The 13,678-nt window shown below is 51.3% G+C and overlaps 1 protein-coding gene across 2 annotated transcripts; it reads left to right on the top strand.

The window, feature by feature from the left end:
- The first annotated feature begins 8,993 nt into the window (after positions 1–8,993).
- Positions 8,994–12,227, top strand: LOC140901399 (probable G-protein coupled receptor 139). 2 transcript variants are annotated; one of them, XM_073320183.1, is made up of 2 exons: positions 8,994–10,401; positions 11,850–12,227. In XM_073320183.1, the coding sequence occupies exons 1-2, from the start codon at positions 9,304–9,306 to the stop codon at positions 11,856–11,858; spliced, it is 1,107 nt and encodes a 368-aa protein (XP_073176284.1). In that variant the 5' UTR covers positions 8,994–9,303; the 3' UTR covers positions 11,859–12,227. The 2 variants fall into 2 exon arrangements, with proteins under 2 accessions (XP_073176284.1, XP_073176285.1); XM_073320184.1 differs by lacking the exon at positions 11,850–12,227 and having other exon boundaries at positions 8,994–10,583.
- Positions 12,228–13,678: the final 1,451 nt, after the last annotated feature.

Here is a 13,678-nt window from a genome sequence, read left to right as displayed (position 1 = left end):
GGCAGGCAAGGAGGCTGAAGGTGCTGTGGGCTGGGAGAAGCACGTTGTGCACAAGCAGCCGCAGCTTCCCCTACTCTGCAAGCACCAGGGGTGGGGGACTCAACCCTCAGCCCGCCCACTCCACCCCTTCCCCCAAGCCCCACCCTTCACCTGCCTCTTCTTCCCCCCCTTTACTCTGCACGCCGTGTCCTCGCTCCTCCCCCCTCCCTACCCTGCCTCCTGCCCGCAGCAATCGGCTGGTTTGCGGCATTTGGGAGGCAGGAGAGGGAGCCTGCATGCTGAGTCCTCACTCCTCCCCATTCCCTCCTGAACGCCACAAGCCAACTGATAGCTGTGGGCGGGAGGAGGGGGCGGGCACTGATCCACGGGGTCTGCTGGCGGGCGGGAGGCGCTGTCGAGGGGAGGGCATCAGGGAGCTGATGGGGGGCTGCCAGCTATGGACAAAGAAGGCAGCCAAATGATGTTATAGCGAAGCATTGCAGAACTTTCAATGGAGCATGTTCTGTAATTGAGCAGGGACGTAAGATGGAAACAACGTTAAGCGAGAGGACGTTAAGTGGTGAGTTACTGTATCATGCATCTTATGACAAGAAGAAGAGCTTCATAATTCCACCTACGATCCTCTGATTTTAAGCCTGAAGGGATTTGAGATAATAGCTTCCCTGGCCCTGCAGACCATAGGGATGGTTCTGTCTCACTGCAAAGTACACCTGCATGAGTGTGTGTGACGGGGGCTGGGTGCAGGGTGAGCTGATGGCCTGAAGTAACTACTGATGGGAACCGGGTATTCTGCTTTGTAGCTTATCAGTGGAGGTGAGCCCAGTTAATTTATCTGTCCTATTTCAAACCAAATCTTGTGTTGTGCAGGGTAGAGGCAAGAAGTACTTCTCTGTGTGATCCACAGTGAATGCAACAGCCTGTCCTTGAAGGAGGCTGCTGGGATAGATCAAATGGGATAGGTTGGGTCGAGGCGGGGGAAGAATGGGGATTATCCCTTCCCAACTTGAATCCAGTATGTAAATGCCCAAACGGGTGCATGTGTCCTATGTAACTGTACCAGTGCTGGAGTTTCTTTCGCTTGTTTCTGTAAGTCACTTAAATCACCACAGATTAGCTTATCTGTCCCAAGTACCTTTCTGTGCCAGATTCACTCTGGTATTGCATCCCCTATTTGATTCTATTCATGGCAAAACCTCAGACGTTCCCTCTTCACCTTTCCTGTGTGTCTATAATTAAGAGGATAATGGGCAAAGTTGTTTTCAAACCAAAATGCTCTGCTCAGTATTTTGGTTCCACCCTCGTTGGACAATCTACCCTGTTCATTTGTAGTTTAAACTGTTGGTTCATGAAATATGCCATGATGGCCAGTTGCATTCCAATGGCCCTGGCTCTAAGCTTTACCTCAGTAGTTTTTCTTCAGCTGATTGCACGTGTGCACTCCTCTCTTGGTGCGTGTGCGTCCTGTGCACGCTCCCGTTTCCCTCAGTCGTACTCGTTGGGGAAGCTTAAGAGCCCTTTGCTCTCACACGCCACTGTGAGCTGGTATAAAGGACCCAGCAGCCCCAAAGCCCCATTCAGTTCCTTCTTACCATCCATGAGAGTCACTGGAATTCCTTGGCTTGCCTTAGCAGGTACTCTGTGTACAGCTCTTTGTAAATTTCTTGTAAATAGTTAGCCAGTTTTATAGTTACTTAGTATCTAGTAATTAATCCCATCTGTAGCACTTTCCTTTTTCAGGCCCCAGATCTGGGGTTTCTGGTTTTCAGTACGAGGGACGTCTTGGTCGCCGGGCTTCAAGCCCTGCGTTTCTTTTCTAGGCTGATGCCTTCAAGCAACCCACCCTCACACTGCTTGAAGGGTTTGGGGAAAGCTCATATTTGGGATCGTTGCTAATATTGCAAAGACTCTAAGCCAAGGACTAAAAAAAGATTGAAGCCAGGCTGAAGCTTTTGCTTATGGATGCAACCCTGAGACTTTCTTAAGAACCCAGTCATCCTGACTCAGCGCTAAGGGCTTCCGTTAGGCGTGCACCTCCTCTGCTGCCTAAGACCCAGCGCGGCTCACCCTCTCCAGGGCCCCGAGGGAGGAAGATCACCAACACCGAAATCTAATAAGCATGTGGATTCCAAAATGCAAGCACTCCTCTTCTCAGGTGGTGCCACGATGGGCACCATTGACTGCAGCGCTGAGCTAGGCTCCGTCAAGTCCAGGGCCCAAAGCTTGCACCTTCTACATCTGCAGTAGTGCAGCAACCCAAGGTTGTCTTGCACCAGGGTTGTTGATGCAGTACTTGGTGCTGTGACAACCTCTTGTGCTTCAGACTTCATGCCCATCAGCCCTGTTGAAGGGGAAGCCTGCCAAGTTGGCTGCTCTACACACTTCGCCGACTCGGCGCTGTTCTCAGACACCCCCTTGGTGTGCACAGGGTGACTCATCCACCTCTGAATTGGAGATTGGCTCCCCAATTCCCAGCATCGGAGCCAGTCATACCACTCTTCCGCACCCCCCTTTGCGCCCCCCTGTCAAGTACCGGGGAGGGAAAATTTCCAATAAGTGTACACAGGGCACCTGCCAGCTCAGAGTGGACTGCACATGTACAGCACGTCTCCAAGAACAACTCTCCGAAGGCTAGTAACTGGGGCAATGGAACCTCGCTCTGACCCATCATAAAATGTCATCTAGGCTTGGCAGAATTGGATTCTTTTTTTTTTTAATGTTGGCAATTTAATATAGATTTTTAAGCTTTTTTCCTCTGTTTTTTATCTACTTAATTTTCACAGTCGTGGGAAATTAATAGGGCCTTGAATTAGGGCAGTCGCCATAGCGGGCTCCCGGCCACACCGAGGGGCCCAAGATACACAGGCGCAGGGTGGAAGGGAGGCTGCGGGCCTGGCCTGGTGGAGCAGAGACCTCCGGTCAGGGCCACCAGGAGGAGGATGGGCCCCCAGCTGAGAGGGAGGCTAGCTACTGCTGAATGGTTCCCACCCAGGGATGGCCATCACGCTCCCAGTCGGTGGGTGAGGGGGGCATGACAGTGGAGCTGCGGAGGGCTCCCCGTGCAGCCCCGGGTCCAGTGACAGCAGCTCACTACAGGTGCTACGAGCGGGGCAGACAACGCTTGCCAGCTGTTATTACTGGATAGCTTTTCATCAATTTCTGTGTGTCGGAGAAACTGAGGTTTACCAGGGATTAAAAATTTAAATTGAATCCTTAAACTTACCCTGCGTTCTCTCCTAAGGGGAGCGTCCCTCTTTTATCATTCTGAGAGCTCTCTGGATAATGCTTCCTGTTTCTCTATTAGTGCTGCCCAAAGCCATGAGACTTGTCCAAGATGTTACTTACTGGAAGGCTATTAGCTGTCAGCTCCTTTATTGTATCCCCTGAGAGCTGGCGCCAGACCAGCCGTGTACAAATCGCAACTTCCCAGCTGGAGAGAGCCCTGGGGGCGTGCTGATTGATGAGATGTTTCCTGCTGACCGAAGCTCTCTCATTAAGTTGGGGATGCATCCCCATCTAATGCAGGCTGGGGGCTGTTGCGAGGCAAATAGGAAGTCGGTTACAAAGTGGCAGAGTGCTGCTGGGTAGTCAAAGAGGGTTCAGTTGTTGAACCAAAAAAATCTCACAGACACCCCCCCCCAATTAGTTTGGGGTTCACCTAAAATGGGAACGTTACGTTTTTCTCACAAGAAAAGGAAAACCCAGTATCGTCGTTGTGTGACTGCTGCAACAGGAAGAGGTGCAGGGGGGAGCAGTGGCTGGTCCAGCACCTATTGTCCTTTGGACCGGTTACCGGAGGAGGGTGTGTAATGGATCGCCCATGGTTTCTGTGTGTGCGTACAGCCGAGTCCTCGGATATGGCAGGTTCTTTAGGAGGGACAGCGGGGCTGAGATTTGATCTAGGTTCGGTTCCCAGCTTGTGCATGGGGATAGTCCATACGGATTGTGAAGAGCACAGAAGCATCAGCAGTGCGTGCAGCTGCCCTAGTTTTTAAGCTGAAGTGCTAGGGTAGAACAGCAGGGGGCAGAGTCTGGAGTCCAGCCTGCCCCCTCCACCAGCCAGGACTGCATTAGGGGGACAATCAAACCCACCACTCCCCTCCCCGGCAGGCACAGCTGGGCAGCATCATTTGGGGCTCTTCTCTGCACTCACCCACCCACAATGCGATCATGCAGCATTTGTTGGTGACCTTGAGCCATTTGCTGCTGCAGAGAGTAGATCCCTCAGTGCTGGGAGACGTTGCCCTTCCTGTCGTTCTGGGGGAGACACCACCCCCCCGTGCGTCAGGGAGCGGAGAGGTGTTGAGACCCCAAAGGCAGTAATGGTGCTGGCCTGCAGAGGTCAGTGCATGCCAGAGAACTGGCCGCTGGGGAGAAGGAGCCCTAGGCAAGCTTGTGCTGAGCAGCTTGTTGGAGCAGAACTGGGGGCTTGGATTGTGAGCACTCAGGCAGGGCTGTCCTCTGAGTGAATGCAGTGCCTAGCACCTCAGGCCCCTCCTGATATACAAAGTGTTATACCACTACTCCCCTTCTCCATTTCTCTGTCCTCCGCTGCCTGCCTGAAAATCCCTGTAATGGTGGGAGGCAAGAGAAGCTGAAAATGCTCCTAGCAGTTGCTCCCCTCCGGCAAGGGGAATAGATCAGTAAGAATTCCAGGCCTACAACCCTTTAGAGGGGGTGTCCATCTCTCCCCAGGCCCACGATGCCCCTTTCCAGCTTTGCTGCTGTAAATATTACAATGCTAGCATTCTGTCAGCATGGTATGAACATAGGATAAGAGGTGATTTCTGCCCCAAGAGCACATGCAGACAAGGGGTGGGCTGAGGAAGGAAGCACCCCTGAGCCTGTTTTAGGGATGGAGAGACAAAGGGCCAGAGGCGACTAGTGGGGTCTTCACAATCAGCTAAACAGGTTAGGTGCCTAAATCCCTTCTGCAGTCAATAGGAGTTAGGTACCTGACCTGCAGAGGCAGTTTTGAAAATCCCACTAGGTGCCTAAATGCCTTTGGCCAAGACGCAAAGGGCCAGATTTTCAGTGTGGTCACACATTGAACCCACACATCTCCCACCCTAGTTCTCCAGCACAAGGCCATGCTGCCTGCTAGGGGGCCACTCCCGCATTCCCAGAATACTGGCCAGTCCGGTACTGCTGGGAATACTATGGGCCCACCCCTGCCAGCGTGACCCTGCCCCTCCCGGCACATGGGCTTGCTGCATCAGGATGCCCTTTTGAAGCGCGCCATGCTCCGCCCCCGCCAGCATGCCCTCATGCACGATGCGTGCTAGGTCCCACCGGCGGGAGTGGAGCGACGCACTCTTCGAAACGGCTTCCCTGGCTGGTACTGGACAAGACCGCGTCCGGTTTTGGCTCTGTACTGGCCAGGGCACAATGCACCTCAAAAGCAGATTGTTCGCCTCAAAACCGGCTGAATGGCCTGCCTACTTCCTGCTCTGCTGCTGTTCAAGGGAGAAGCTTCTGCATGGCTTTGGACCCCAACTGTTACTTATTCATGGCCACGGGTGGCTGGTGAAGCTTCCCCTGGGGGAGGCCAGTTCCCTGTTCCTCCTCTTCCATCCACAGCCATGCCCACACTCTGCCCCAGACCCCGCCACCGCTCGCTGCTCCCCCGCCCCACTTGCTGCATTCCTCCTCTTCCCACCCCCATGAGAACCACACTACTCCCCGCATCTCTCCTCCACACACCCCTTCCCCTCAGGCCCCGCTGCTTGTGCTCTCCATGTCCCTCCTCTCCTCCACCCCCACCCCCGTGAGAACCCCACCGCCGACAGGGACCCGACAGGGACGCGGTGAGCGGTGAGTGGCAGGCAGGCGGGGGGGACTTGCAGGGGAAAGGGGGTGAAGGAGAGGAGGGACGTGGGGAGCGGAGGGGGGAAGAGGAGGGACTCAGCCAGGCAGTGGGGGGCGATGGGGGGGCCTTTGGGAAGGGGAAGAGTAGGGACCGGAAGAGGGGAAGCCTAGGTGGGGCCACCATGGCCCAGGCATCCAGTGGCAGGTCGGTGGTGGCTTAACCTCCCCTGGCCTATTATACCCGCTACCCATGTGCCTGGCTCTGTAACAGATCCTGTTTAATTTGTACTGATCTAACAGTTCCATCTGCCTCTTCACGTTCCCCTTTCTTTGTCCAGCCAGGTAATCATTAACATGGGGTTTCTAGCCGCAGCTGTAAATTAAAAGACAGTAATTTTGTTTCAAGAGGGCTTATTAGAAAGATAAGCTGAGAACAAAACTCTGACAGACAACCTGCTCCTTGTCCTGGGGCTGGTGAACTAGTTAGCAGTTGTTTGAGATCTCGGGAAAGCAGGGCTGTCCTCGAAAATGACTCAGGATCATTGGATGATAACGCTACAGAAAGTTTTTTACCCGCTTCTGGCCATAATCGGGATCCCATGTGAGTATGCGGGGCAGGAGGGGTGTGGCTGGATAGTCATCTTCATACGTTTTAAAGCTGAAAGGAAAAATTGTGATCCTGCATCCATCTCATAGCTTCTGGTTGCCCTGGAACAGGGCTTTTAGAGAGACACACCCAGTCTTGACTTAAAGACTTCTAGGGATGGAGAATCCACCAACTCCCTAGGTGAGTTACTTTTGCTGTCAAAAAGGTGCATTTTATATTCAGTCTCTATTTGTCTAGCTTCAACTTCGAGCCACTGGATTTTTGTCATGCCTTTGTCTGCTAGGTTAAAGAGCTCACTACTATCAGAAATCATTTTCATGTATAGGTACTTGTAGACCCTGATCAAGTGGTTTCTTAATCTTCCCTCTGCTACCCTAAATAGACCGTGCTTCTGAAATCTCTACCTGTACGGCAAGTTTCCCATATCTAAGTTAACTCGCAGTAGCTCTTTTCTAAGCCCTTTCCGGTGTTTCAACTTCCTTTTTGAAATGTGGACACCTGGACACGCTATTTCAAACCTGGGGAAACAACTTTGAATTTTGGGGAGTGTTTTTTTTCTGACTAGCTCTAGCTATGGAATGGAAGATCACTTCTGAGCATGTTCCAGACTGAACCCCGGGTTTCTAAGTGCCACAGGAGATGAAGATGCTCTGGGAACAGGAGAACAGCTGGGGCACAAAAAAAAAATATGAACCTCTTGATTTCTTTTGCTGCAAACATTTTCTGCACCATCCTCAATTTTTAATAAGAACTTTAAAAATTTCTGGGTGAAATCTTGGCTCCATTGAAGTCAGTAGCAAAATTCCCATTGAAATTCTCGCTTTGTTGGAGTCATCCTCTGTCTCTTTTTGAATTACGTGATGTAGAGATCAATGCTGCTGCTGCCCTGTTAAATGTGACCTGAAAAGGATTTTTAAATGACTGGATTTGTCTCTTTTTGCTTCTTTATTATAGATAAACTTTTAAATCTTTATAATGAAAAGGAACTTCTTTAAAGCATTAGATCTTGTCTATCTGGGTGAGAACTTGACCGGCATAGTTATTCCACAGTAACTAACAGCTAAATCACAGAATTGTTATGCTGCTCAGTTTCCCCTGTGTAGACAAGCCCTTTAAAATGTCAAGAATGTTAATCCCTTGATTTTGCTAGAGGACTTCTCTGTGGGATCTCAGCTGTATATTGGGTGCTTTCTTACCATTTAAATGCAGGCGGTGTTGAATCTTTAACATATACTGTCTTTTCCTACATGTTTGTTAGGCATTGGAGTTGAAAAAGGGTTAATTAACCATAACAACACTTAGCCTGTCTGGCTAAAAATCCCTTCCCCTCTGTTACTTAGCTTGCTTTCTCCTGTCTCTTGTGATATTATCATCTCCTCAGTTTTCCATTTGCCTATGGAGTTACAGCATGGACAAAAACTTGAATTTTTAATGCACAAACAAGCAGCCTCTCTCCTTCCCTCTTTTGCTTCTTTCTGGATGAAGCTAAGACATTGGTTTCCCATTTGCCGGTCATCTGTAATACAACCGGGCAGGAATCTCTCTCCAGACAAACAGCAGCACCCTCTCTTGGGCCTGTTTGCCTCAGGGCATGTCTACGTGTGCAAACTGACCAGAATCGCTACTGTGAAACGGTGGTCTGCAATAGCTAGCTGGGAATGAGTGCCCACATGGGTTAGAAGGGGGATGAAGAGGAGCTTACTTTGCTCTGGCTATGCTAGTCAATTTCCGTGTGTAAATGAGGTGTGAAGGGTGTTGGGACCCCACGTGGCTGGTGGTATAAGCTGTCAGCTTGTTTCACAACATATGTGATGGTTCTCAGGGTACCCAGGACTGTCAGTCATGTTGGTATCCTCAGCCTGTAGCGTGAAGGACTCTTGCTTGTGCTTAGCTGGGTGACAGCTCCCTGACGCCACCAGCCTGCCAGACATTCCTGCACTCTCCTCTGGGCTGTACCAGCCCTGGCTTTGCCTTGCAAGTTAACAATAGGTGCAGCAGTCCCCAACCCCCTTTGACGCATTCCCCTGTGATGTCCAGCCCCTGCCACTGGCTACTCAGAGAAATACCAGGTCTGCTGTCCCACCATGGCTTGCAGGGTCTGTGGCTCCAGGGCAGCCTCCCCCCCCACCCCGAATCTGGGACCCCAGGGCTTCCAGATATAGCTCAGAAGCCGGGGTTCGCAGAGCTTCCAGGCTCCTTGCTGACTAGATTCAGCTCTGGTCCAGCACTTTGCTTAATCCCACAGCGTTTAGATCTATTTCTAGTGAGAACAAGAATAAGTTTCTGATCAAAGATTCAACATTCAAGTGACAGCGAGTGAGGATCTTGGAAACAAATGATTTCATATCAAACAAAATCATAACATGCTTTCTAGAGACCAAACTTAACTAACAAGTTAACCTCCTGTCTAAAGAAATTTCTCATCCAACAGCTTCTGCAGTTTTTCAGCCAAACTTGGCTGAGATCCTGTTTTCATGAATGGACACGCTGTCCATTTACTTCCTAGGTGCAGTGTCACGGGGTGTCTCCTTTGCCTCTGTTTACAACCCAGTTTGATTGCCTGTGTTCTGAGACAGGCTAACCACCTGTGGCTTGTCTTACCTGGTGACTTCGCATCTCTTTGTTGACTTCCTGAGTATCCATTGTGTTTGTTTAATTTCCATCCCAACGGAGAGACTGGCGAATAAACATCTCTTGTCTGACCGAAAACCTGGTTCTTCACCTCTGTTGGTGACTCGTGCCTTAATAAAGACTCTGTGAAAATATTTGCAGCCGACGTACATAACCCCTTACGTCGTATCTATACACACATTTCACAGCAATATTAATGACTAGGGCCACCCTGGCTTTCATTTAAGCCCCCCCTGACATTCTGTGGTGAACCAGGATGTATGCACCGGAATCAGGACATTCCTGTAACCCGCTTGCCAAGTGGCATTGAGGGGATCTTGGGTCACAGCATAGGTCTGTGCTGTGCTGTTCTGTTGGCCCTAGGGCTCAGCTGCAGCAGAGTGGGGGGGAAGATGGGTTTGCTTCCAACTCAAACAGCTGTGGAAATGTCTCTTTCAGCAAACGTCATGACCTTCGTGATCTTCTGGCGGAGGGACTGCTTGATCTCTGCCTCCAGCCGCTACCACCTGATGGCGATGTCCTTGGCTGACACCGTGGTTCTCGTTCTCATCATTCTCGTGGAGATGATCCTGAAATGCTACAGCACGGAGCCGTTCTGGTACCGGGACCCCTGGTGCACCCTCCGGGATGTCTTCAATTACGGTGCAGTCAACGCCTCCGTCTGGCTGGTGGTGTCCTTCACCGTCGAGCGCTTCGTGGCTATCAACACCTTTAAGCTGAAGGCAAAGCTGTGCTCCCGGAGACGCACGCTCTACACTATCGCCCTGGTTCACGTCTGCAGCTACCTAGTGGCTATCCCGTATTATTGGTCCAACAGATCGGAAAGGGTGAATGGGACGGCGCGGGCGGTCTGCAAATTTAACCCTGACCTTCCCAGCTCTTACGTTGAGGGGCTGGTTTGGTTTCAGACCTCACTCGTCAACATTGTCCCTTATGTCATTATCTTCACCTTGAACAGCCTGACCCTCAGGCAGATCGTCCTCAGCAACAAAGTGCACTGTGTGATGGCCGGAGGGCTCCACCGAGTGAACTCTGGGACCCAATTCAGGTACCAGAAGAAGAAATCCATCCTCCTCCTTGTGACTGTCTCGATGACATTCGCTTATCTGGGCGCCACCAGGTTTGTCACGCAGATTATTCTCAGGACCTGCCATTATGACATAGAGAGACAGGATTACTCTAAGGCTATTAACATTGCGGTGGACATTGGTACTATGCTGGAACTGACCAACTCAGCTGTGAACATGTATCTCTATGCCTGCACCCAGACTGCCTTCCGCAGGGAGCTAATCCATTGCCTCAAGGCTCTCCTCTCTCCCTGCAAAGCACAGAGAACGCACCCGTCAGCCATCTTCCAGGTATAATGCACATGTATGCATACACACACGCTGCCTTATGGAGATGTCCTGCTGCATGTCTCCCCAGAGGCAGGTATATCTCCCTGTGTTTAATGAGAGGACTTGCCTTATCCCAGCCAGGAGTGAGGATAAGAGAAATGGGCCTAGCATTAGGTATGTAAAATAAATTCAGTTCAACTTAACATCTTCAGCAGATCGATAGCAGGCCATACGTTCCGGCTTTGTCATCGGCTGGCGTGGAGTGTCGGTAGTTTGGATGTGAACTAGCACATAGCAATCCCAGCCCCTCCGAGTGACTCCTTCAGCGCTCTGGGGAAAACTGGCTGTGATTTGTCAGCGTTAGAGGGGCTTAGAATGAGAGCTGGCCAAAATTCAGGATTTCTGGTTTGTGGGAAACTTCTGTATTTTAGAACTTGTTTCCTTCTGAATGGGAACAAAAGCGCATTTTTTGAAATTTCCCACAACTCAGAAATTCTGAAAGAAAAATAAATGGTTCAGAAACAGGGACACACAATCTGCTCCTTGGGACCCCAGCAGCGGCTGAGTGAAATTGACTTGATTCTTTTCTGTTTCAGGCAGTGGCTGCCAGGGCTGGCAGGGTCTGTGGCTCCAGGGCACCCCCACTATGTGGGACCTTAGGACTTCCAGACTCCTGATCCAGCTGGCTCCCAGGGCTGCCAGCTCAGAAGCTGGGGTTCACAGAGCTTCCAGGCTCCTTGCAGATTAGAGATGGAGATAGAGCTCCCTGAGCTTTCAGGTTCCCAGGTCTGCAGCAGAGATCCTGGAAGCCCAGGCATGGCAGTGCTGCCCTGGAGTCATGGACCTGGGAAGCTCATGGTCTCCAGCAGCCTGCCAGGAAAGTTAATCAAACCCGAGATATTTCTGAAAAACATTTTGGGTTCAATGAATTGGTATATTCCAGCAAAACTTTTTAGACTGTGTTTTCATGTTTGCACACTGGGTTTTTCAGTGCAAGCCATTGGCAGCCTGCTAACATTCTACCAGTTCTGGGCATGCTCAGGTAGCTTCGGGAAAAGCATAGGCAGGGGAAGGAGAATAATCTGTATTGATATATCAGCTGTATCCCTAGGGTTTGTATCACATCCAGAGTTGTATCAATTCAAAATTTGTCTATAGACCAGGCCTAAGTGAAGTCAAAAATATAGCCTTCACGTTGCGCTGAGGGTTCTCGGACCCCATCTTAACAGAGAGCTTGTCCCAGGGGCACCTTCCTCCCGGTCACTAGCTTGTGAAAGACATCCCCTCCCAATCCCAGCCACGTAACGGCCCTGTGACAGCTGCCCTAGAGACCGCCGTACTCCTGAATGGTGAAATGGCTCCTGCAGAAAGCACCTGCAATGGTCTGGGGGAGAGAGAGGTCTCTGTCTTATCCATGATGCCACCACAGCCCAAGGCTAATTGACCCTAATTCGTTTCTCCATTTTCAGTTGGGCTAAACTCAGACTCCACACCCTGGTCTTCAATCTGTGTTGGGTCTTACCAGGAACTGGCTTAAGCCTTCATAACACTTAGCAGTGTCCTTCAGAGAAGCCATTTGAGTGCACTGGCAGCAGGCGATGTGGAGTGCTGCATTTCTTGGAGATGTTTGTATTTGACTCCCGTGCAACCCATCAAACCAGCCCTGAGCGCCAAACCACGCATGTCAAAGCTCAGAGAGCTCTGAAAAGCTCCACCATTAAGAAACAAAGAGCATTGCTTCAGAGTGGCTTTGCCTTTCTAGGGGCTTCTTTGTACTTTGGTTAAAAAGAGAGTATTGTAGTGTGTAGGTTGGGTCTAGTACTGTGAGTGAGAAAGTACAGGCTTCTATGTACTTGTCAAGCACTTTGCGAGTGCTGATAGACACACCTCAAAGGCTTGGGCCCAGATAAGGCCCTGAGAGTTCAGGGCCCCCACAACGTCGAGCACCAAAGGCCGGCTTAGTTTTGGGACGTGCTGTAGACCGTGACCGTGACCTTCCAGAAAGGAGGTGTGGGTAGGGCCTAATCCCCCTAGGCAAAGATTCAGATTCCTAGGTCAAGGAGTCTGATCGGATAATCAAAAATTCGGATAATGGGAAAGTGTGAGGCTGCAGCGCCATCTAGTGGCCACAGGAGAGCTCACCCACGTCTGGACCCGTGCATGCCGGTTGTTCGGTTAATACGGAGAGCCGCCGGATATCGGCTCAACGGGGTTCTGCTGTATTCCCTTCGCAGCCCGCTGAGCATTTCTTCTTCTGTATCTCTAATTTTTAAGAGCAGGTTGGACAAACACCTGTCGGGGGGGAGGGATAGCTCAGAGGTTTGAGCATTGGCCTGCTAAACCCAGGGTTGTGAGTTCAGTCCTTGAGGGGGCCATTTAGGGATTTGGGGCAAAAATTGGGGATTGGTCCTGCTTTGAGCAGGGGGTTGGACTAGATGACCTCCTGAGGTCCCTTCCAACCCTGATATTCTATGACGGTCTATAATAATACTTAGTCCTGCCATGAGTGCAGGGGACTGGACTAGATGACCTTGTGCCGTCCCTTCCAGTCCTGCAATTCTATGATTTACCCTATTGCTATGGCTATCGCCTCTCGTGGGCATATTCCCAGCGTGTAGTGGGTGCCTGCCTGCCTGCTGCTGCTACCATCAGCTCTTGGACTAGGTCTGACACAGAGCTCTTTCACATCTGAGTCTAGCGGCGGGTGCCGGGCTGTGTTCTGGGGCGCTAAGCCCTGGACCAGAGCGTGATTTTGGTAGCATGTAGGTAAAGACTGAATGAGATGCTCACACTGCAGATTGTCCCACAGAGGTGACAATTCACACGTCTTTGTTTGGAGTCATCCCGAGAGCCCCCTTTCTCAGCGCTCGCTGCCTTACTCTGAGCGATCCGTGGACTCCTTCGGAGACAGCAGCCTGGCTGCCCTACAAGCGCTGGTTTGCTCACGAGATGTTTGCTCCTTTCCGAGTCGGCCTGGGCCAGAATGACCAGGGGGGCAGCGGCCGGCGCACGGTGGTTTGGCTCCTTGAGCTGGCTGAGTCCCAAGAGGGGGTGAGGTGAAGCAGCAAAGAGACGAAGCTGCTGGCTGGAGTGAAAGTTCGGAGCTGGCTTCATTTGAGCAGAACCCGTTTCCATGTCTCTGTTCCCACCGAAGCAACCCCCTGTCCCTGCTTACGGTCACCTGGCCTGCCTCCTGCCTGTGGAGGCAATGGTGCTCGGATAACGAACCCGACTTTAGGTTCAGAGTCCAGGCTTAGTTCTCCAGCCAGGGCTAGCTGCTGCATCCCCGTGCTCCTCT

The sequence above is a fragment of the Lepidochelys kempii genome, chromosome 21, assembly GCF_965140265.1.
Source record: "Lepidochelys kempii isolate rLepKem1 chromosome 21, rLepKem1.hap2, whole genome shotgun sequence".
NCBI lineage: Eukaryota > Metazoa > Chordata > Testudines > Cheloniidae > Lepidochelys > Lepidochelys kempii.
Note: the sequence above shows the minus strand (reverse complement) of the source record. Positions and strands in the feature narration are given on the sequence as shown.

Bases quoted from the DNA above. Each gene is read 5' to 3' on its own strand.
- LOC140901399 (XM_073320183.1), top strand. From the start codon at position 9,304: ATGCACCGGAATCAGGACATTCCTGTAACCCGCTTGCCAAGTGGCATT.